The following is a 23423-nucleotide window of genomic DNA, read 5'->3' on the forward strand; positions in this document are numbered from 1 at the left end:
ACACAGGTGAGAGAAAAGGGCTTGCCAATATATCTTGGACTTCTTGCTTATTTTATCTACTTGTCAGCTTTCAGTGATAACTCATGACCAGCATGCACCGTTCTAGAAGTAAAGCTCTAATTTCTTTGGACAGTAGTAAGTTCTTGAAAGTATCTAAACAAATAGTCCTAAGCTTGAGAATGGAATTCATGGTTCCCAAAGAGTACCAGCCAGCAAATGAAGAGGAAGGAAAGCAATCACCAGTACAAAGGAATCAAATTAAGGGTCAACTATAAAAAAAAAAAAAAAATAGAGGATTTCAATTAGAACTCATAGAAACAATGATCCCAACAGTATAAGTGGACCATATGGTCCTATTTCCAAGTCCTGATCAGTCAAGCTACTGGGTCAACAGCTAATGAGGGCCCCTGAAATATATTCCACTGAAGATTTTGGGAAGAGACAATAGTAGGTTCATCATCTGTCCTACCTTGTAATTATCTGGAAGGCTGAAACTCCGTGGCAATCAACCAGACTCCATGCTAGTACAACTCAGTCTGGACTATGGACTTTACCTGTGGAGCTAGTGGGGCCAGGAGAAAAGACGATTTGTCACCTTTGCAGAGCTCCCTGAACCATGTTGTAAACTGCTTCGAGACGAGAAATGACGAGATACTGAAGACCCTGTCAGTTACTACATCTTAGCATCAGTTACTTACAGGAGCCCAAATTTCATTTGTTCCACCTCATGGGAAAGTGTACTTTCACTTTCACATTACTGAATTGTGTGCTAAATCTTCATTTCTTTCTTCCTGTTTTACTTTTCCTCAGCACTCCGCTTTCCTGCCTTTGAAATGGCCTTTTTGGTCTTTTCTAATACTATCCAAGTTTCTAGCCTTATCTTTCTCCTCCTTTCTGCAGTTCCATTTGGCTTGTGACCTGCACTTAAAATTCTCAAACTCCTGCTTCCTTCCCCCACAACCAGCTCTTAACCACCTCTTCCCCCTTGTGCTGACAATACTGCAGCCTTCCTTGCACAGGGACTAAGAGAACATTACGTGCATGTGGGCACGTAGTACTTTCTGTTAATAGCTTCTCAATTGTAATCTGGAGCCATACGGACCTATATAAAGTTCAAAGAAAGTATCAAAGCTCTGTACTTGAAAGCAAATAAATAGAAAGCTCCCAAAGTTGTCATAAAAGATCCAAAGACTTAAAGTGACTTGCCCCTTAAAAAACTACATTGTTAAGTACCTTTCACTCTCAGCTGTCTGCATGGTCTCCAGTTTTGAGTGAGTTCCTCTGTTAAACCCTTTTACCTCTTGTTCTTCCAAAGATTCCAGCAATCGGATGACATCTTTATTCACTCCTCTGCGCTTTGCCAGAACCAAGGGTGTAGCACCTTGATGATTACTAAAAAAGTTCATAAATATAAAGAGGTCATCATAACAGTTGGATTATATTGTTAGTACCCACTTGTGGAGATCTCAGTGACAAAGGCATGGGCCGAATTAACTCAAAGCCCAGAGCAGAACCAATGGTTGAACTGGAACTTGAATTCTGAGTAAACCTATTTTTTTTCCTTATAGGGAAAGAGGAAAAAGAATATAGAGGCAAAAGAGTAAATACATGAGAATAAATAAAAGAAAAAGAGGACATTTTCTTAGAAATTAACTGGAAAGTTCTAGATTCTAGATTCATTCTTACCTGACATTTACATTTTATGGCAATAGAGCATATTGAAAAAAAGAAAAGTCTAAGAATTAAAAACAAATAAAAGCCCAAAGCAACCAAATAAGCTGCTTTGGTTCACCTACCTATTTAACACTAATAAGAGAAGACAGCCAAGTAATAGTGACTCCCATAGCCAATTCCCACCACATTTGTCCATCACATTTACTGTCTTTTTCAGATTTAGGGACCAGTAAATCACGGCAACATGTAAGTGTAGTCTAAATGTCAAGCTCAGTTTTAAAGATGGTCTCACATCTTTTCCACTCTAGAGACAAGGTATCACTAAAACAAACCCTTCTTCAAACTGTTCAGCATAAAAAGGACTCTGAGCCCGAGAGATTATGAAGCTAGCATGGTATATTATATGACAGAAGACAAACACTTTGGAATCAGGCAGAACTAGGTTCAAATTCCAGCTGTGTGACCTCTTTGTTTAAACCCTTCTTGTCTCAACTACTGCATCTGTAAAATGAAGATAACACCGACCTCAAGAGCTATTCATTCTAAGGATTAAATGAGCTAAATAAACACAGTGCCTGGTCCATAACAGATTTCCAGCAAATGTTAGTTCTTTTCTTCTTTTTCCCTTATCTGACAATACACAATTATTGGTAGCAGAACCTCACCACTGTTTTCATAGAAAAACCTGCACTGTTTCGGCATAAATCTAGAAGTCAGTCTCTTGTTTCCTCACTCCCCTAACAAGATTACCTTGTCCTCCATGCCTTGTGGAACTTGTCACTGCAGATGATCAACGAGAAAGCAGAATCGACAGACTCTGAGACTGGACCACTGGCTGACAAACTAACGGGAAGAAATGACTAGATTTCAAAAACCACAGAGGACTTACCAAATATCAATTTTGAGTCCATTGGAAACTAAGAACTGAATAGTATCCACATGGCCACAGAGATGCAGGGCTGTGTTTCCTTGATAATCTGTGGCCAGAAGATCAGCACCAAATTTATGCAACAGTTGGCAGATGTCAACGTTCCCTCTAGCTGCTGCGAGGTGAAGGCCTGTTCTGCCCCTGCTGTCACGAATATTTGGGTCAAAGCCACTTTCCAAAAGCCGCTTGGAATAGTTAAAGTCTCCATCAATACAGGCTTGTAGCAAGGGCACATTAGTCTGAGACGAATCATTTACAAAAACGTAGGACATTATTCTGATGGAGCAGATGGACTATGCCTGTAATGAAATATGAGGTGAGATTCGGTGAAGCCAAACTAAATGAAGACAATGAAGTCATTTAGAGAAGCACTATTTCTTACCCTTCTTGGCCTCCTGCCTCTAATAAATTACCTCACCAAACAGAAACAACAACAAAGTTTTCAATTATATTTTATTTCTCAATAAAATGTCTTATTTTCTTCATATCTACTTGATCAAAATTGCAATTAAATTACTATAAAGCTTTATTTTGCTTTTCATTAAATAAAAAGATTAAGAGATTTTTAAAGGTAAGCAAAATATAATCACTTAAAGTTTATTGCATTGTCAGAAGACATACATAACATGATCCGTAAACTTCAAACACACGCTACTGCTGGTAGAGATTCTTATTTAAAACAAAGTTAACTCTCTTTCACATATTTGCCTTTTATCATATTTGATATATTCTACATAGCTCAAAAGTTAACTAAATCAGCAAGAAAAAACAATGAAATAAATTAATTCATATTCAATAAAGACCTGCTGAATGTTCTGTCTATAGCACAAACTTCAATTTTCAGGGGAAGGAGAAAAGCTAAGAAAAGCAACAAACTGAATTTAAAAATTGCAAATACCATGAAATCAATTCAGACTGTCTTTTACAGTATTGATTCTATTCTGTGGTTATCTAAATATCTGATTTTGCCAAACTCCCATTGTCTGAAGACTGAGAGATGAAGAAAAACAGGTCTGTCTGGGAATTCAGAAGCAGGACAAAGGCAGCAATCCCAGCTGTGTCCACCCTACAAATTTCATCCATCTGAGTAACCTAGCCTCTCCAGCGCATCCACACCTCTTTCACTGATACTTCCTTGCCCCAGCAGTCTCTTCGTCTGTGTATGTGTATGTGTGTGTCTCCCTGACCTCCTCTTGGTTCATTTAAGGAAAGTTCAAGTCTGACAAAAGAAACCTTACTAAGAAATTGAAGAGAAAATAAAGAAGAAAACAAAAGAAGAAACAAAAGAAGAAAACACAAAGGCAGAGACCAATGTGTTTATAGAGATGACTCCCTCACTCTACAGTCACAAAAGCTTAGTCACAGACAGGGTTGGCTTGTAATTTGTCAAACAAAGTCTTCTTTCTGGAACACTGATGGAACTGGATGTTAGACCAATCTATTCTTGTGTCTGACCTCAAGGGGATTCAGGAAAGCATGGCTTCGGAGTTTGGTGAGATTCCTGGCCCCCACTCCTTTTGGCCTGGTTTCCCAGCAGAGCCACGGTCCCTCCATACATGAGCTACTTGCCCCTAGAGCTCTGCTGCCTCCACGGGTTCTCTGTGCAAAGGGGAAACATTCACACACACTGAGGGCCTGTTCCAAGCTAGGCATCACACCAAGGGTACCTAATGCATTTTATTTCATCTTCCTAACAACTCTATGGTAAGGGTTATTATACTGAATTTTAGAAAGGAGTCATTGAAAGATTTCAAGCCAAGGAAATGGCATGGTCTTACTATATTAGTCTTTCAGAAAGATTACTCTGTCAGCCACAGGGAGACGGTAGATTAGAGGGGGTCAAGGCCGGGGACTGGGAGATGATCAATCAGCAGGTCACTGCAGAAATCCAGTCAAGAAATGATGACAGCCGGATCTGAGGCCGTGTTAGAGAAAAGGGAGCACAATGGAGAGGGACAGAGAAGACAGAATTAGCACAACTTAATGACCCGCTGCATCCAACAGGTGAGAAGGAGTTGTTAAGGCTAATTCTAAATATGGGAAAAATCTGCTGAGGATTAAGAATTATAGAGATCAAGATAAAACAGACTCCAGATTATGACATATATAATGCTTTTTAAAGAAATTAACCCATTGAGAAGAAATTGTTCATTAAAATAGTCAAGAATTCTCTTTAGAGGGTAGCCTCTCTATTTCCCCCTACAGTATTCCCTAGATTAGATCACTAAAAAGGACAAAGCTATCAGAAGCATTTTTAAAAAACTAAAATACCACATATCAAGTGCTTTTCAAGAGATAACATGTTTTGGTTGAATTCTGTAAGAATAGATAATGAAAAACAAGCTACTTGATATTTTTGTTTCTAACACAGTAAGAATTCTTGTGGTTTGAAGACTTGGGATTCTTTTGAATGTTGGCTCAGTGGGAAAAAAAAAAAAAGCTTTCCTTGTTTATTTATGAAGTGAGAATAAGTATGGTGTATTTTTCTTTGTGTCCTTGAGAAACTAACTTTACCCCCAAATTTAATAAGGCCAATGATAGATAACATTTTTCATCTTGATCACAGAACTGTATCTGCCTTATATAAAGCAAGGCATCGAAGCTTTCACATACTCTGAGGAAGTTGACAGCAGAAAAATACTCACGTAAGCCTGAAGATTATATCTTTCTTTCAGTGGTCAGCCAGCAGTTTCTCTGAATTCTTAAGAAGGTTCAACAGAATATCCAGAAATGTGACAGCAAGGATCTACAGTAAATAAAAACTTTAGTTATAACAAGGGTGTGACATGAAGTCTAGCTGTTCTATTAAACACAGACAAGCTGGTGGGGTCTGTGAATATTCTCCAGAAAATCTATGGGTAAGGCATCAATTTGCGAGGCCAGTAGTAACTGACAAGTGATAAAACAGGGAAAAAGGAGAACAGAAGGCCTCCTAAGGAGTGGCTCTGTTGCCCACAAACAAGAACGCATGGTCAGAAAGATAAAAGAAAAAGAATCAAATTATGTGCCATCAGCAGAGAACAAACTGGACTCTGAAAATCCATGCTAAGTCCCTGGAATTCAGAATGCACATTTTTCACATTATAAATGGTGCTTAGATCTCAGAGTAGCCCACAAGAGCATTTCTAGAAATAAAATGCTATTTGCATGGGGGGAAAAGTAAAAAGAACCAATACTTATATCTAAACCAAAGAGGACACATTTAAGAAAAAATATTTCTAATCCATCCTGAATGCTGGTACTTAAATCTCCCCATGAGATTGATCCTCTGCCCCCTTTGCTTTTCAGTGTGAAAGAAAAATTGGCCCAAATCTATCTGTAGCCTTTTCCACACGCCAGACCCTGCTTCTCCTGAAATGTGCTGCTGCCTCACCTTCATGCTCTTGCGGGGACCCCCTCAGGTTTCCCCTCTGCACTCAGACATCTCAAGTACCTTGTCTGCCCCACTGTACTCTTCTTGTGAGGGACTGTGGAACAAGGGCCATGTACAGGCAGTAGGGACCACAAAAAATCAGTACTAATTCATGAAACTAAGTTACTATGTGCTCAAAATATGGCAAATACTATGCTAAGTGGTAGGATATAAAGACTAAATCCCGAATTTGTAGCTCAGGTCGAGACTCAGATTAAGCTTTTACTGGTCATTCATGCTCAATTTTTATCAAATCCCTTTAAATAAACTTATATGAGAAATAATTAATGGTATTTTATGAGGCTCCATTTAAATACATTAAGTCAGGTTGTATCATAAGGGTTACCAGTGCTAGACTGGAAGATGAGGGCTGACAAATTTTATGTACCAATTTAGACAAACTTCAGATTACTGAGCTACTTAATTTCTTTGCACAAATATTCTGAATTCACCCAAAGTATAGTACCTTTACTTTCTTATCATGACCACTTGGGGCTGGATCTTCATGACTAAACCTCTAATAGATGATTTTCAATGTTAAAATGGTACAGGTGTTAGAATTCTGAAGATAGTAGGGTTCGCATTACGAAAAGGTCAAGCTTTGCTTCTCATTTGGAGACAGAATTATAGATTATATAGTTACCCCTTCAAATGACCTGTTAAATTCGTAAGAAAGTTCCTAAACTGGTGGTGACCAGAAGGGCAGTGGGTGGGGGATGGATTAAATAGGTGATGGGGATTTAGGAATGCACTTGTTGTGATGAGCACTGAGTGCTGTATGGAAGTGTTGAATCACTATATTGTATGCCCAAAATTAATATTACACTGTATGTTACCTAACTGGAATTTAAATAAAAACTTAAAAAAATTTCACAAGAAAGTTTCTTTAAATTCACAAGACAATGCTTCTGCCATTTTCTTCTGATGACAAGCCCCAAAAGAAAGTACATTTGATCAAATTGCAGATTTATGTAATTTCAAACTTATTATTACACAAATGCGTTAGACCTAATTATACTTGAAACCTCCAAGAAGATCTAAGACCCCAATTAGAAGTTAATCACTAGAAATCTATTAACAGCTTCTCAATAAGTTATGAAAGTGAGTAAAACTTAGAACACATATTAACTATGGTTCAAAGAGTGAAGAGGACTAAAGATTTTTAAATTAAACTTTTTGAGATAATTGTCGATTCACACGAAGTTGAAAGAAACAGTACACAGAGATCGTGTGTACTTTTACCCAGTTTCCCCTGATGTTACTATCTCACAATACTATAATATCACAACTAAGATACTGACATTGCTAATTAAGATCTAGAACATTTCCATCACCGCAGAGCTCTCTCATATTGCCCTTTTACAGCCACACCTACTTCCCTCCCACCCCCACCCCACCTTATCCCCTGGAAACCACTATCCTGTCTTCCAGTTCTAGAATTCTGTCATTTCAAGAATGTTATATAAATGGAACCATACAGTATGTAACCTTTTGGGTTTTTTTTCACTCAACATAATTCTCTGAGGATTCATTCAGGTTGTTGTGTATATCAATAGTATCATTTTTTCTATTGTGGAATAGTGTTCCATGGTATGAATGTACCACAGCTTGTTTAGCCATTCACCTTTTGAAGGACATGTGGTTGTCTCCAGTCTGGGGGTGTTATGTTAAAGCTTCTAAAACATTCAGGTACATATTTTTATGTGAACAAACATCTTCATTTCTCTAGGACAAATGGCCAGGAGTGCAACTGCTGGTATGGAGGCTTAAAGGTTTGGACTCAAAGACCGTTGATGGGGCGCCTGGGTGGCTCAGTCAGTTAAGTGTCTGCCTTCAGCTCAAGTTCTCATCCCAGGGTCTTGGGTTTGAGCCCTGCATCCAGCTCCCTGCTCAGCGGGGAGTCTGCTTGTCCCTCTGCCCTTCCCTCTACCTGTGCTCTCTCATGCTCTCTTGTGCTCTCTCTCTCAAATAAATAAAAATCTTAAAAAAAAAAAAAAAGAGTCAAGTCTGAAGGTGCCTACTGTCCCCATGCAAAAAAAGTAAAGGAAAGAAAAGAAAAGAAAAAAAGAAAGGTCTTCTTTGGGATCATCTGTCTGGATGGCTCAGGCAACCAGGACAGTGAGAGGTTTTTTATGGAAGAGTTTGTTGGATTAAGCATTAATAAGGGCCCTGGTATTTACCAAAGGTAGTGTGTAGTAAGAACCACTCCACAAGTAGAGTTAGAAACATGAATGTGTGATTATGAACACTGAACTGGTATCTTTCAAGATCCAAAGAGGGCTGAGTCTGTTCCCCTGTAAATGAACATAAAAGCGAAGCATAGCGAAGACTGCTTTTCAAGGTAGGAAGAGCAGGAGAGAGAGAGAGAGAGAGAAGATATGGTCTGACTTCCTGAGGGACTACTTTCCGGAGTGTACAATGCTCCAGAGACGCAGTTTTTCTAGTGTCAGAGGCTGTTTAAAGAGCTTGGCTACCTCTCCCAGAATGTATCTGGAGCTAGACTGCTGGGGTTTGAACACCGGTTCAGCTACTTACTAGTTGTGTGACTTAAGTACTCAAAAATTAATAGTTACTACCTTCCTGAGGATGGGCACAGCTCTGGGGAGACAGTTCTTTATGTACTGAAAACAGCCTGCGTGGAACATTGAGCACTGATCCCCTGCTAACAGAGCAGCATCTAGCAATGGGGTGACCTCTAGTGGAGAGTAAAGAAGTCCAAGAAAGGAAAAGAGAACTGGTTCCTGGCAGGGGAAAACCCACAAGAACAGTCAATTGTGGGAACAGTCAAGCCCCAGAAAATCCTCTCCTTGTTCACCATGTTCCTAAGGGACAGTGTCCATGAGGGACGGTGACTACTTCAGAGGCCAATTCCATGGGATTGTTAAAAGGAGAACTCTGGGTGGTCACGTCTTGGAGGGTTGGCACAGCCTAAAAGACTTCATGAGGATGGAGCCACTCATACTTGAGGATGGAGCAGTCTCCTAGATATCAGTAACAAGAGCTCCTAATACCACACAGCGCTTGTCTCAATCCAAATGACAAAACAATAAGGAGGTTTTAGTGGAAGCATGTGAGTCACTGACCTGATGGGAAGTTCTAGTTAATAATCGTTTTTTTATGTTAATATTGGGTCATAACTACATAACTTTAAGATAGTATTCTTGATGGTTAAGAGCTAATGGAGAAAACCTGTCGTATTTTAATATATACTCATTAAACCTAACTTTAAATTGGTCTTCTATATCTAATATCACCAACCATAATGTATTTACTTTTCATTTTGAAAGGCCACTGGGAAAGGCAAGACTAAGTGCCATATTCTTGGTTCAAATGGAATGACACTATGCCTACAAGCAACTTTGATTAGAGATCAAAGAACCAGACACTTCAGCAAAATGCAAGGGAAAAATGGCATACCTGGAGAGACACATTATCAGAGGGGACTGCCTACATTTTCTAAAGTCATAGAAAAGTACTAAAACTTAAGAGCATATACAGTAAATGGAAACCCAAATCTGGATTCTCTATACCTCATGTGGTTATTCTTAACCTTTTAAAAGGATACAGTTGTTTTAAAATATAAAAATAACTTCAAAGAACCATAAAATAAGAACTTCCAATGAAGTCATTAAATCCTGCTAGCACTTTAGAATTACTGTTCTTAAAATCCAAGTGCTGTACAGATCCAGATATTAGGCAAGGGGAAAAAGCCACATCTAAAAGAAATCTAGCTCTGCAGAAGTAAAAATTTTAACAATTTAATTCCTTCTCAAAACGTTAAAATATATTTTTTCAGCCTGCTTATCTTCAATAGCTGTATTTCCCTAATAGAGTGGTCTTAATAATTTCCAAGGCTCAGAGAGGTTAATGAGTCTAAGGCCACACTGCTGTTAAGAGTGGGCTTCAAATTTAGTCTACAATATTTCTAATATGCCATGCCACCTCTATATAGTTATCCAAGATAATCAGTAGAAATGGCTCATACAAAGCTCGGTTGCATGTTCACAACTGTTTGCAAAAATTCCTGCCAGACCTTGTCTCTAAAATGCAAGAAATGGGTCTGAGATGTCTGTGTATCTATCCTTGCAGATTACATAGTGCCTGGCACATTTTTTTTGAAATCAAGACATAGGAGAATCCAAATAATTCTTTGCGGATTATACACTCAATTAAGCTCATCTTAACAAGATTTCATTTTTTAAGATTTTATTTATTTGAGAGAGAGAGAGAAAGAGAGATTGAACATGAACAGGCTGAGGGGCAGAGGGAGAAGCAGACTCCCCACTGAGCGGGGAGCCCAATCCGGGGCTCGATCCTGGAACTCCAGAATCATGACCTGAACCGAAGGCAGACGCTTAACTGACTGAGCCACCCAGGCACCCCCATCTTAACTAGATTTTAAGGTAACATTTTTATGACCAATTCTATAATTTATTGTAAATTTATTAAGAAAATAAATATGAACAAAGAGAAGAAAATATAAGTTACCCATAATCCTACCAACTAGAAATAACTATTATTACTATTTTGGCACTATGGTCCTCCAGCCTTTTTTTTCCTGTATGAATATATATTTAATTCATACTATAAATATAAATGTTAAACTTTTTTACTTACTATATCATGAACATCCTTCCACGTTACCGGTCTTCCAAAAACAATTTTTATTGGTTGTATTCTATAATACTCTATAATTTTCCATAATTTTCTTACTAAATTCCTTAGTACATTAAGAAAAATTTGCTTTGCATTTTTCCTCTTACCCGAATTTAAACTCATTGACATTTTAAGCCAATCAAAACATAGTCTAAGAGGGGCGCCTGGGTGGCTCAGTTGGTCAAGTGACCACTCTTGGTTTCGGCTCAGGTCATGATCTCAGGTTCCTGGGATCAAGCCCTGCGTGGGGCTCCCTGCTCAGGGGGTACTCTGCTTGTCTACCCCTTTCTCTGCCCCTCCCCCTGCTCACTCTCTCTAAAATAAGTAAATCTTAAAAAAAAAAAAAAAAAGCATAGTCTAAGAGACTTTTAAAACAGTATTTTTGGTCAAAATCTGACTATCATAATAGATTCTCAGGCAATGTATTTAAAAGATGTGACACGGATCCAGTTATAATGTGGAATTAGTCTTTTTTTTTTTTTTAAAGATTTATTTATTTGAGAGAGAGAGCGCATGGGGGGCGGGGGAGGAACGAGGGAGTGGGAGAGAAATCTCAAGCAGACTCCCTGCTGAGACCCGAGTCCCACTTGGGGGGGGGGGGTTAGATCTCAGATGACCCTGAGATCATGACCTGAGCCAAAATCAAGAGTCGGATGGATGCTCAACCGAGTCACCCAGATGCCCCTAGTCTTACTTCTTTATGGACAGTAGTTTTACTTTGACAGCAATCTTGATGCAACGCTTGCTTTGCTCACAATAAAACGTCAAAGATTCTGGTGTACAGTTCATCTTAAACTACAGTTCACTTTAATTTGAATCCCTTTTAGAATCCTTACTTACCGATTTTTTGGAAGATTGTCTTAAAAGGGCCGGGGAAATAAATTCTCATAGATTGTATGGCTAGAATCTCAATTCTTACCCTTTGAGGTATCTGGGCAAAATATGTGGATATTTGTTTTGAGTTCTTAAAAAAGAAAAAAGGTAGCCCCCTTTTTGAAAGCATGGAAGTAAATTAAAAAACAGAATTGAGAATATTATCCTTTAGGCTATTCCAGCACCATGAAGAACATGTAAAGGAGGAAGTTTATAAGTAGAACCTTCTGAATTTTACTTCCAAGTCTCAAAAATAACTAACAGAAGTTCAAAAAGAGTAATTTTTAGATATATCTGGATCTACTATAGATACATTTTTACTTTACATCTCATTTTGTGGTATTTCCAAATCTAACTTGATTTGTTTAAAATTCTCAATGTTGTGATTTCTTCAATGCCAAGCTACCGATTACTTCATAATTAAAACTTTATTAAAGCAATAAAGGTGAGGTTAATTTGAAATGTGTGAATTACAGAATGCTACTAAAGGTCAGTTCATTATGTTTAAGTTCATATAATAACTGAAAGTAGGCTAATCAGGCATTACTTAGTAAACGTTCTCAGGAAAGAAAGCTTAATGAAATAAAAACAAGGATTTGTTCATATGTCTGCTATTACTATGCAACTGCTCAGCAACATGAGATACATAATATTTAACATTCATTAAGTTATTATATTCCAGGCACTATTTAAGTGTTTTTCCTGGAATGACTGATTTAATCCTCAGATAAGCCTTATATATAAGGTAAGTACTCATTTTATGGGCAAAAAAAAATGGTACCAAGTTTGCTTTCATAAGATTCTTTTTCATATAATTAATTAGTTTAGGAAATTTTTCATCAAAGATTACATAAAGGGAAACATTAGTCTAGCCCACACACTCTGAATTAACTCCTTATAATAATTTCATTCAAAGCAAATTTTTCGAACTGCAGAAAAATAAATACCTGGAAATGTTTCTTTCTTTACAGGAAACATCGGTCACATGTTTACAGGAAACATTCAGTCATATATTCTGAATTAACTCTTTGCAATCTTCTCAAAGTAATCTTTTCTAAGTGTGAGAAAACAACATCAAAATATTTGGAAGTATTTTCTACTTTATAGGAAGTGACTAAATTCCTGGAGTCATTATTCTCATGTATTTCTTACTCATTGGGATAGCGAGAAAATACTTGTCTAAATTTTTCTTTCTCATCATCAGAAAAAAAACAAAAAACAAAAAAAACAAGGATTTCTGATATATATTTCTTCCAGTGTTTGTGTCACTTGTATTTTTGCATTATTTTAACAGTTCAATTCAACTTTTGGAAAAATATTGGCTTAAAATAAAAATTAATTGTTCACAAATGGAGTACTGGTACCGTGGGTATTTTATTTTATTCTAATATCTTTCAATATTTTCCAAAATCTTTACTGTGTAATTTTAGCCTGTTTAAAATTCTTAGCAAGGGACTTGCCCCCATAGGGAAGTCTTCAGTTTATAATTTGTAATTATATAATAAAGATAGTAAGTAAGCACTGGAAGGTCAATCTGAAGTCTTTCATGCATATGTATTATTTTTGTAATAAAGTGATTTTTTTTTTTAAAAATCAGGTTTTTCCTGTAACAGCAGCACTTTATTTATGACCTAATGGTGCCACCTTGTGGCCTACCTGGGCTTCAAGTGCAACTTCAGCATCCAGGACAAGAATAGAGCAAGAGGAGGGAGCACCTTGGAAGTTTTTGTTTCGTTTTTTTCTTTTGTTTTTGTTTTTAAAGTTTACTTACTTACTTACTTATTTTAGTAATCTCTACACCCAATGTGGGGCTCAAACTCACAATCCTGATATCAAGAGACCAGTGCTCTACTGAATGAACTAGCCAGGCTCTCTTCTCTTTGTTTTATTTCAGTTACTTACCATTATCATTCTCAATAATTCTTAACAAGTGAAAATTCAGAGTTGAGATGAAGCTCAATTTTCCTTAAAAAAAAAAAAAGTTTACCTAACATGATGTTGCATGTCGATTATACCTCAATTAAAAAATTAACCAAGCAAATTAATAGCATAAATATGATTCCAGGACTATTCGGGATCTAAATCTCGTTAAACCCCTTAGCAGACTTCATTTATACAAAATTAAAGTGCTAAAAAAATGACATTCCTGGGGTGCCTGGGTGGCTCAGTCAGTTAAGCATCTGACTCTTGATTTTGGCTCAGGTCATAATTTCAGGGTTGTGAAACCGAGATTCTCTCTCCCTCTGCCCCTCCCCCCTCTAAAAAAATGACATTCCTACTATTCATTTATTTGGTGTTATTTAAAAATACAGGAACTACAACGGTGTAAATTACTCATTTTCTAAATAGTTCACAAAATGTAAACCAGATTCACCTCAAACAGTTTGAAGGCACAAGACTCTGTTCTTAGGAGAAACTTGAATACTTCCATAAAGTTTTTATGGCCAGGAAGGCCATTTAGGATTATCCAACCCAATCTCCTTATTTTACATATAAGGATACTGAGAATCAGAAAAGCTGTAACTTAACATGCTACTTTATAAGCAAACTACCCCTTACCCTCAAGATTCTAGCTCCATTCATGATTCACAGTGGAAATACAAGGTATGTTATCTTCAACATAACAGTTTGTCACAATTCTATTGTAATCTGTCCCCATCTAGTACTTTAAATTGTGCACCAGATGGATGCTAGAACGTACAGCATCCTTCACACAAAACATCCATTCTAGTGACATAGGATGGACAAGGGCCCTCCCTAGGCTATACAAGCCCACAGAGGATCTCGTTGACTTCTTTTGAGGTGTGCTCTGATTGCATGTGAAGCTACGTGAATCGCTGTGGTCTAGAGCTCCATACTGCTTACAGCGATGTCCTGTGTAGACCCTTAAAATTCAAGAACTCCTGACACATCATTATTAGACCCACATCTTACCTCACTTATTCCAACCTCTAGGGACCCTGGTAAATAAGCATATACGATGAAAAAAATGACTGAAGAGAGAACTAGGGAACCAACTTAACCAAATAGCCTCTAAAAATGGCATGGTTATGTATAGCCACAAAAGGACCACCATTTGGGGTGTGAGACATTTCCTCTTTTTCCTTAATTCCCTAAGAATCAAGGATAAGACCTTTGGTAGGAAGCGAGTAAAAGATGAAGAGTAGACATCTGAGACTTTAAGGGAAGCCTTTGTTTCCTTGCCTGCTGCCCCCTCCTTTGGACTAGGGGCAACCTATTTGGGAGAGGCATCTTCTGATACCCAGAGAAAAGAAAATAGGGAATGACATACAAATGACTCTAGGTTCAAGAAAAGAGAAATAGGGATTCTTTTTTCCCTAAATTTTTTAGCCCATTTTAGGAGGATTAAAAATAAGAATTACAGGAAGAAGTTGTATTTTTTGGCTGGCGCTTTCCTCATGCTGCCACTTAGGAACCTAAAATGCGGGGCACAAAGTGGGAAATGCCAGTATTCTAAGGCAGAGCTGAATTGGCAGTCTTGATAGCTTCGTCAATAGAACAGTAATTCCGAGTGAAAAGGACAATGAATTATAGCAATCTTCTTTCCAACTGAGACCTGGCCCCCACAAAACCTCTCCTGTTAAAATGGCAGATCTGTGAGTTGGCTCAGTTTAAGTCTATGTACTCAGAGTTCTAGGGAATCTTTCAGAAACGGGAGTAGGGCTGGTAAATCCCTGTATCAGTTTCCCATGGAACTATTTTTACAGACTGTCCAGAGTCCCAGGTCATTGGGACCAACATGAGAAAAAGTGGTTAGTGACTAAGGATCTCTAGTTTTCAGCTACATGGCTCTTCATATAATTCCCTTGGTATGTCCCAAGATGTAAATACTTAAAAGTTTTAAAAATACCCCTAAACCCCACGATATATTATCAAAAATACTTAATAACAGCACTAAATATTAGCACACCACAACGCTGAGAACCAGTACTGCAGTTATTAATGCTAGGCATTTTACATTTAAAATTTAAATAGCCACAATACTGGATAATGTAACTCTTAATATACAACAAATTTCTGTCAACATACGTCTGTTTCTGGCTCTCTACTCTGTTCTAATAGTCTATGGGATATATACGTAACAATATCACAATGTCTTTCTGTCAAATAAATAAAATCTTAAAAAAACAATTATTTGCAATCTTTTTTTTTTTTTTGAAGATTTTTATTTATTTGACAGAGAGAAAGACAGTGAGAGAAGGAGCACAAACAGGGGGAGTGGGAGAGGGAGAAGCAGGCTTCCCACTGAGCAGGGAGCCTGATGGCTCGATCCCAGGACCCTGGGATCATGACCTGAGCTGAAGGCAGATGCTTAATGACTGAGCCACCCAGGTGCCCCTATTTGCAATCTTCTATCCCATCTGAGTGTCAGGATTATTTTGACATGGAAATTTCATTTACTATACCAAGTCATACCCTTGAAGATGAACTATCTGGGTATTCTTTGCTATCTTTTAATACATTTTTATAATTTTCACCATGAAGGTTTTATATATCTTTTATACATTTTATTTTTTAAAAACTTACTGTTTTTATTTCTGCTGTGACTGAGGTCTTTTTTTTACTACAGCTTTAATTTGGTTATTACCAGTACAAAGAATGAAACTGATGCATATGTGCTGACTCACATCAGCAACCCTGCTGAATTCTTACTAACTCTATTAATACATCTGTAGGTTCTCTTGAATTTTCTATGTATGACTGTATTACTTACATAAGTACAGTGTGTTAGTTTAAAAACATGCCTGCAAATTCTTCACTACATCTTTCTTCAAGAGCTTGAGTTAAAATACCCTCCCCCTGAGTATGGGCTTACTAATTCACTACTAACAAATAGGATATGGTAGAAGTGGCTCGTAAGACAGGTCATAAATTAGACAATCCTCCTTACTCTCTCATGGATTGCTCACTCTGAAACAAGCCAGCTGCCATGTCATGAGGGCACCCAAGCAGTACTACAGAGGTTCCTGTGATGAAGCACTACCAGTAGACAGCAAGGAACCAAGGCTTTTTGCCAACAGTCTTGTGAGTGAGCCACCTTGGAAAAGATCCTCCAGACCCAGCCAGCCAAGCCTTCACATGGCTAGCCCTGGCTGAAATCTTGACTGAAATACTCTGAGCCTGAACCATTCAGCTAAGCCACTTTCAAATTCCTGACCCACAGACATTATTTTAAACTTTTCCAATTTATTGGCATGTTATTCATTACATACGCTCATGACTAAAAAATCTCTATTATATCTGCATTGTTTCTGATGCTGTTTATTTGTGCTTTTTCTTGTTTTGTTTTTCTTTCCTAGATCATTATTGGGAGAAGTCTGTAATAGTTTTTTAAAGAACCAATTCTGGGGTGCCTGGGTAGCTCAGTTGGTTAAGTGGCCAACTCTTGATTTCGGCTCAGGTCATGATCTCACAGTCCTGGCATTGAGCCCTGCATCCCCATCCGGCTCCAAGTTCAGTGGGGAGTCTGCTTGAGGGTTCTTTCTGTGCACAACCAGCACTCTATTTGTTGAATGAAGCATGTATATTTAAACTGGTCTTAAAAAGATGGAGTTGGGGAGGAGGGGAAAGTGTGCCAGATCCTTAGGAGAATGAAGAGAGCAGTATCAGGGAAATTAAGCTAAGGAAGACTGCTTGAAGCCTAATGGCAAAGGGGCCTTGAATCGAAGAATCTGTATCTGGTTGCAGTGTAGATGGTGATTGGGAGTTTGGTAGGACGACATCTGTTAAGATAATAAAGACAAGGAGGGCACTGGTGGACCTGGCTGGCTCAGTCGAAGAGCATGCGACTCGATCTCAGGGTTGGGTTTGAGCCCCATGTTGAATGTACAGATTACTAAAAAAAATTAACTTAAAAAAAAAAAGACAGGAAGGTAAGGTTACTGCACCAATACAGTACCTCTCCCTCTCCCTTTGCCCCTCTCCCTGCATGGGTGTGCTTGCTCTCTCTCAAATAAATAATCTTAAAAAGAACCAGTTCTGCTGTTTTACTGCTGCTGGTTTCTCTTAATTTCTTCTACTTTAAATTTTGTATGTGGTTTCTTCTTTTTACCTTCTTGATTTGTATCCTTAACTCACTTTTAATCTTACCTTTTAACAAATTTATTTAAATCTAAAAAAAAGAAAAAATCTATAAATTTACACTGAAGTGTCAACTGGACTCCACTGGTTTTCACACGCAGTATTTCACACTGTTGTTAAATTATGTAATTTCTGTGATGTCCCCTTTTAAACCTATTATATAGAAATGCATTTTAAATACCCACGTATGGGATTTGAAAACCTTTTTGTTAATTTCTAATTGATTTGCACTGTGGTAAAAGAAAATGGTCTTTGGGGCAAGAATTTATTAAAATTTACAGACTTTCTTTTGGTTAATGTATGATGCATATCTGAAAAGAATGTATGAAGCATTAGTTGAAGATAGGATTCTACTCTCTATATACATATATTTGATCAATCTTGTTAATTTTGTTGTGGAAATATTCTGTATTTTTCCAGTTTTTTGCGATATGATATACTGGTTTCTGAAAGTAATGTTAACAGTTTTTCCCCATGATTGTGAATTTATCGATTCTTTCTGTAATCCCATCTAATCTGGGGTTACATTTTGAGACTATGTTTATGTACATGGATCACTGCTCTATCTTCCTGGAAGACTGTTTCTTTTATTAGTGTGCTTCTTTATTCCTATTAATGTTTCTTGCCTCAACATTTGACAATGATATTAACATTATATTACCTTTCTATGGTTATAACTTTGGGGGGATATTTTCCTATTTCAACCTTTATGTATAGTTTTGTTTTAGGTGTATGTCCAGTAAACAGGAAACTAGATGGCTTTTTAACAGTTCTGAGGATTTTTTTCCCATAGGTGAATTTAATCAACTTATATTTTCTATTATTTCTAACCTATTTGGACTGATTTCCACCTATTTTGTGTGTTCTGTTTATCATCTATTTTGTGTGTTCTGTTTATCATCTATTTTGTGTTTTCTGTTTATCATCTTTTTCTTCTTAGTGTGTCTTCTGTTGATCTTTGTTTTCTGTTTATCTTTTTTCCTTCAACTAGTTATTTAAAAATGTTGACATACATGCTAATAATGTTTCTTAAAGTCTAAAATTATCTAGAATTTTATTCTGAACACAATGACCAGAATGCACTATAACCACCACAGACCACTCCATGACTAAGAGTTTTAGCTTTACCTTTAAAAAATACCTCTCCCAAACCCCTAAAACTTAAAAAAAAAAAATTACCTAAATTTATCAACATCTTATCAATCAGATCACTCTTTTTCAAAAAATCCCATGCCTCTCCTCTGGATTCACTCTTCTGGCTGAAGTTCACTCTCTACTTCTTTTAGTGAGGATCTGTGAGAAGTAGATTCTTTCAGTCTCTGCAAATGACTTGATTTGACATTATTCCTGAATAACAGTTCAGTTGATCATGAGGTTGTAGTTGCCAGTTACTTTCCCTCAGTACCTTTAAGCTCTCACTCTGATGCTTCCAGGAATCTATTATTGCCAGGAGATGTCTGCTTCAGTCTAATTGTTGTTCTTGTGTAGGAATGTATTTTTCTTTATTTCATTTAAAATTTTTCACTTTATCTTTAATGTTCTACAGTTTTACTGGGATCTATTTAGGAGGATTTATTTATCCTGCTTGGAATTCAGAGTGTATCTGTAATCTAAGTACTCATCCCTTTCTTGCATTCTGGCAAATTCTCTTCAAATAGTGCTTTTCAACCATATCTTCCTATTAAATGTATGCTGGAAACTCAACGATCAATATAACCTTAAAAAAAAAAAAAGTTTTTCTGTGCTACTTCTAAGTGCAGTTCTCAGCTCCATCTTCTAATTTACTTACACTCAGGCTGGTTTGAGTCTAAAAGTTTATTACACTTAAAAAAAATTCTCAGCTATTGTAATTTTTCATTTCTAAGAGTTCTAATTCTTCATATCCACCTGTTACTTTGTTTCATAATTTACTGTTCATTTTTAATAAATGTGAGTCCTTTTTCTCTTTGAGCATATAGACACTTAATTAAAAGTCTTTATTGGATGGTTTCCTAAAATTTTTTATGTTAGGACTGAATTTGTGTTCCAGTGCTAATATTATTGGATGGGTTCTTCTTAGCACTTAGCATCTTCTTCATTCCTTTTGGAATTTGTGCTGCAAGCTTATTTTGAGAGAAAGGTTGGTTGGTTTGTTTTTGTTCTCCATTCTTTCTCCCCCATGCTCACTCCTTCTGATAGCTGCCTCCACTTTGCCACCTGGGAATGTAGTTCAGAAGCACGCCTTATAAAAGGTGAGTTGAACTCCTCTCAGTGATAGTGGGGCTATTACAGATTTAGTTGCTGAGCCAAAGTCCAGTTCAGTTCCTGGCCGTGAGACTGCCATGTCCTTCTGCCTTGCTAGGTCCAGCTTCTTTAAGTCATCTGATTCCAGCAGTCAAGAACTGTTTTATTCGGACTCCTTTCCTGCTTAGGGAATTTCTACCCAAAGCCTTGACTTCAAGCCATCACCTTACTCCACTCTTGTCCTATGCAGAGCACTTTTAATCCTCATCACCCAGCAGGAGCCAAATATTTGCCTGCCACTGCCCACTTCCAGAACAGCTGCAGCTCCACTCATCACACTGTGCATCTACTCTATAGAGAATATGTATATACATGTATATTATGTATCGTTTTGACTACATCTTTCTGGTTCCCTCTTTTTATGTTTAATTATTGCCATGTACTGAAACATGCACTTAATATACCATTTTGATCTAAAACCAACTATATGTGTTTTTCTATCTTCAGAAGCCTACTGCCACTGTAGTGGACACACTGGCTGCCTACCTAGTATCTATTTCTATGTTTTTCTGCCCCATAGTACCCAACAGTATAACTCTTCCCTGCCCACATGCCTTGAGGGTGTCAGTCCTGATTATATTAAGCCATGTAATAATTACATTTCCCTAGCTGTAGTGGTTTATTTAGAGGCAGACATGTGACCAGTCCAATAAGACTGCTTGGAATGCTAGAGTTATATATTCTCTTTTTTTCCTAAAAATATGGTATACTGTAAATAACACCTAAAATTGCTTTAGTCATTTTGACATATATTTTATATACATGTGCACACATACACACACATGCGTGCATGAACACACATATAGGAAGTACACAGAGTAGAGAGAAAAATGGGAGTCAAGCCTTGATTAAACCTCATTTGAAGCACATATTAACTCTGGACTTTTTAAATACAGGCATCAGTAAAGTACCTTTTTTTATTAAGACAGTTTAAATTAGGTTTTCTGTTACTTAGAGCCAAATATTTAACAGAGAACCTAAAGTGGTCATTACTACTCGATACCTAACCTACTGCTATATGCACCTGTCACTGCTTTCTAAGAAGGAAAAAATACTGTTTTTGTTACATGTTTCAGAAGAAGACAAAGGTCAAAGGAAGGGTGGGGTGTAATGATATCTAACTTGCTTCAAGAATGAGATGAATTAAGGCCTAAGAAATCCCACATTTAAATGGAACAAACAGCACAAAGAATCGGATGCTGACTGAGAGCTGGGTAAATTCTAGGAACTGACCACGGAGATAACCCAGAGAACAAGTTGAAAAGATACTCTTTTTACAGGCAATACCAGTTTTTGTTTTTAAGGGAAAAAATCAACCTAACAGTCAACAAGGAAAACACAGCCAAAAGATGGGGAAGGGGCAGAGAAAGATTTAAATGAAAGAAGCAGTGCCATTTGGCAATTGGGAAAAAAGTGACTGACTTGACTTTAGAACTAAAAATGCCACCAAAGTTACAAATGCCTAAACTCTTCCAATGTCACACTCAGGACATTTTATAGAGACCCAGCGAGAGAGGGAACACAAGCAGGGGGAGTGGGAGAGGGAGAAGCAGGCTTCCCGCAGAGCAGGGAGCCCGATGTGGGGCTCGATCCCCGGACCCTGGGATCATGACCTGAGCTGAAGGCAGACGCTTAAAGACTGAGTCACCCAGGCGGCCCAGGACATTTCATTTTAAAATTAAACTTAGGTTGGGGTGCCTGGGTGCCTCAGTTGGTTAAGCGTCCAACTCTTGATCTCAGCTCAGGTCTTGATCTCAAGGCTCTGAATTCAAGCCCTACACTGGGCTCCATGCTAGGTGTGGAGCCTACTTAAAAAAAAAAAAAATTAAGCTTAGGTTAAAGGAAAAAAAGACATTGTAATTAGTAAGAGAAAATACATAGGTTGACTAGTTTTAATATATTTATTTTATTTTGTTTTTTAAAGACTGTATTTATTTATTTGACAGAGAGAGACAGCAAGAGAGGGAACACAAGCAGGGGAGTGGGAGAGGGAGAAGCAGGCTTCCCGCCAAGCAGGAAGCCCGATGCGGAGCTCAATGACCTGAGCCAAAGGCAGATGCTTAATGACTGAGCCACCCAGGTGCCCCTAATATATTTAGTTTAAAATGTAAAATACAGCAAAGTGTCTAGTCTCATAAAGACCCAATGTGGAAGAGGTAGCTAAGCAAACTGTATTCTTGCAGTTCTTTCTGACTGACTTGCTACCATCCCTAAACAACATTGTACATGTATCTTTTAAGTGATTATATTCAGAAATTTGTAAAAAGTCCTACTTATAAGTACTTAGCAACATATTTATGGATATGTCTCCTCAGGCAAGGGAAACAAAAACAAAAACAAAAACAAAAAATAAACTCTTGGAACTAAACCAAAATAAAAAGCTTTTACACAAGAAACCATCAACAAAACAAAAGGCAACCTACTGAATGGGAGAGGATATTTGCAAATGATATATCCAATAAAGGGTTAACATCCAGAATATGTATAGAACTTACAGAATTCAACACCAAAAAAAGACAAATAATCCAGTTTAAAAATGGGCAAAGAAGCTGAATAGACATTCTTCCAAAGACATACAGATGGCCAGAGACAAATAATGAAAAGCTTCTCAACATCACTCATCATCAGGGAAATGTAAATCACTACAATGAGATATCACCTCACACCAGCCAAAATGGCTAGTCACAAAAAGACAAGAGATAACAAGTGTTGGCAAGGATATAGAGAAGAGGGAAGCCTCCAGGATTGCTGGTTGGAATGGAAATTGGTGCAGCCACCATGGAAAACAGTATGGAGGTTCCTCAAAAAATTAAAAATAGGAATACCATAGGATCCAGTGATTTCACTACTGGGTATTTACTCAAAGAAAAGAAAAACACTAATTTGAAAAGATATATGCACCCCTATGTTTATTACAGCATTATTTACATTATTTACAATAGCCAAGATACGGAAGCAGTCCAAGTGTTTATCCACAGATGAATGGATAAAGATTATATGGGTGTGTGTATATGTGTAACCACACACACACACACACACACACACACACACACACACACACACACACACACACACACTGGAATATTACTCAGCTGTTAAAAGAATGAGATCTTGTCATTTGCAACAACATGTGTGGACCTACAGGGTATTATGCTAAGTGAAATAAATCAGACAAAGAAAGACAAATACCATATGATTTCACGTATATGTGGAATCTAAAACAAACAGAAACAGACTCATAAATACAGAGAACAAACTGCTAGTTGCCTCTGGGGAGGGGGGAAGGGGGGAAATGGGCAAAATAGGTGAAGGACATTAAGAGGCACAAACTTCCAGAGGGAAAAAAAAGTACTACTTATTGGATAGCTTATCAAATACATACAAATATCACTATTTTTTTGATATATATGTGTTTATGGTTACATGAAATAGAGCTAGAGACAACAAACTGTCCATTTTTAAATTTCTACTATTTATTGGACATGTTTTGGTCTT

At 37.4% G+C, this 23423-nt stretch overlaps 1 protein-coding gene across 4 annotated transcripts in view; it reads right to left on the bottom strand.

Moving 5' to 3' along the window:
• Window positions 1-23423, bottom strand: part of ANKRD46 (ankyrin repeat domain 46) — a 34686-nt gene that overhangs the window by 5168 nt on the left and 6095 nt on the right. The window contains exons 2-5 of one of the 4 annotated variants that reach the window (XM_073893050.1): window positions 13446-13508; window positions 5248-5348; window positions 2564-2901; window positions 1234-1392 (exon numbers count right to left, since the gene is read on the bottom strand). In XM_073893050.1, the coding sequence (XP_073749151.1) occupies window positions 1234-1392; window positions 2564-2874 (470 nt within the window). In that variant the 5' untranslated portion in view covers window positions 2875-2901; window positions 5248-5348; window positions 13446-13508. Of the gene's footprint in view, window positions 1-1233; window positions 1393-2563; window positions 2902-5247; window positions 5349-7315; window positions 7336-12490; window positions 12598-13445; window positions 13509-23423 lie in introns of those variants that run through there. The other 3 variants (XM_025870916.2, XM_073893051.1, XM_025870915.2) reach the window with 3 other exon arrangements.

Source organism: Callorhinus ursinus, unplaced genomic scaffold, assembly GCF_003265705.2.
Source record: "Callorhinus ursinus isolate GAN/ISIS: 27379988/994484 unplaced genomic scaffold, GSC_fseal_2.0 scaffold5, whole genome shotgun sequence".
Taxonomy (NCBI): Eukaryota; Metazoa; Chordata; class Mammalia; order Carnivora; family Otariidae; genus Callorhinus; species Callorhinus ursinus.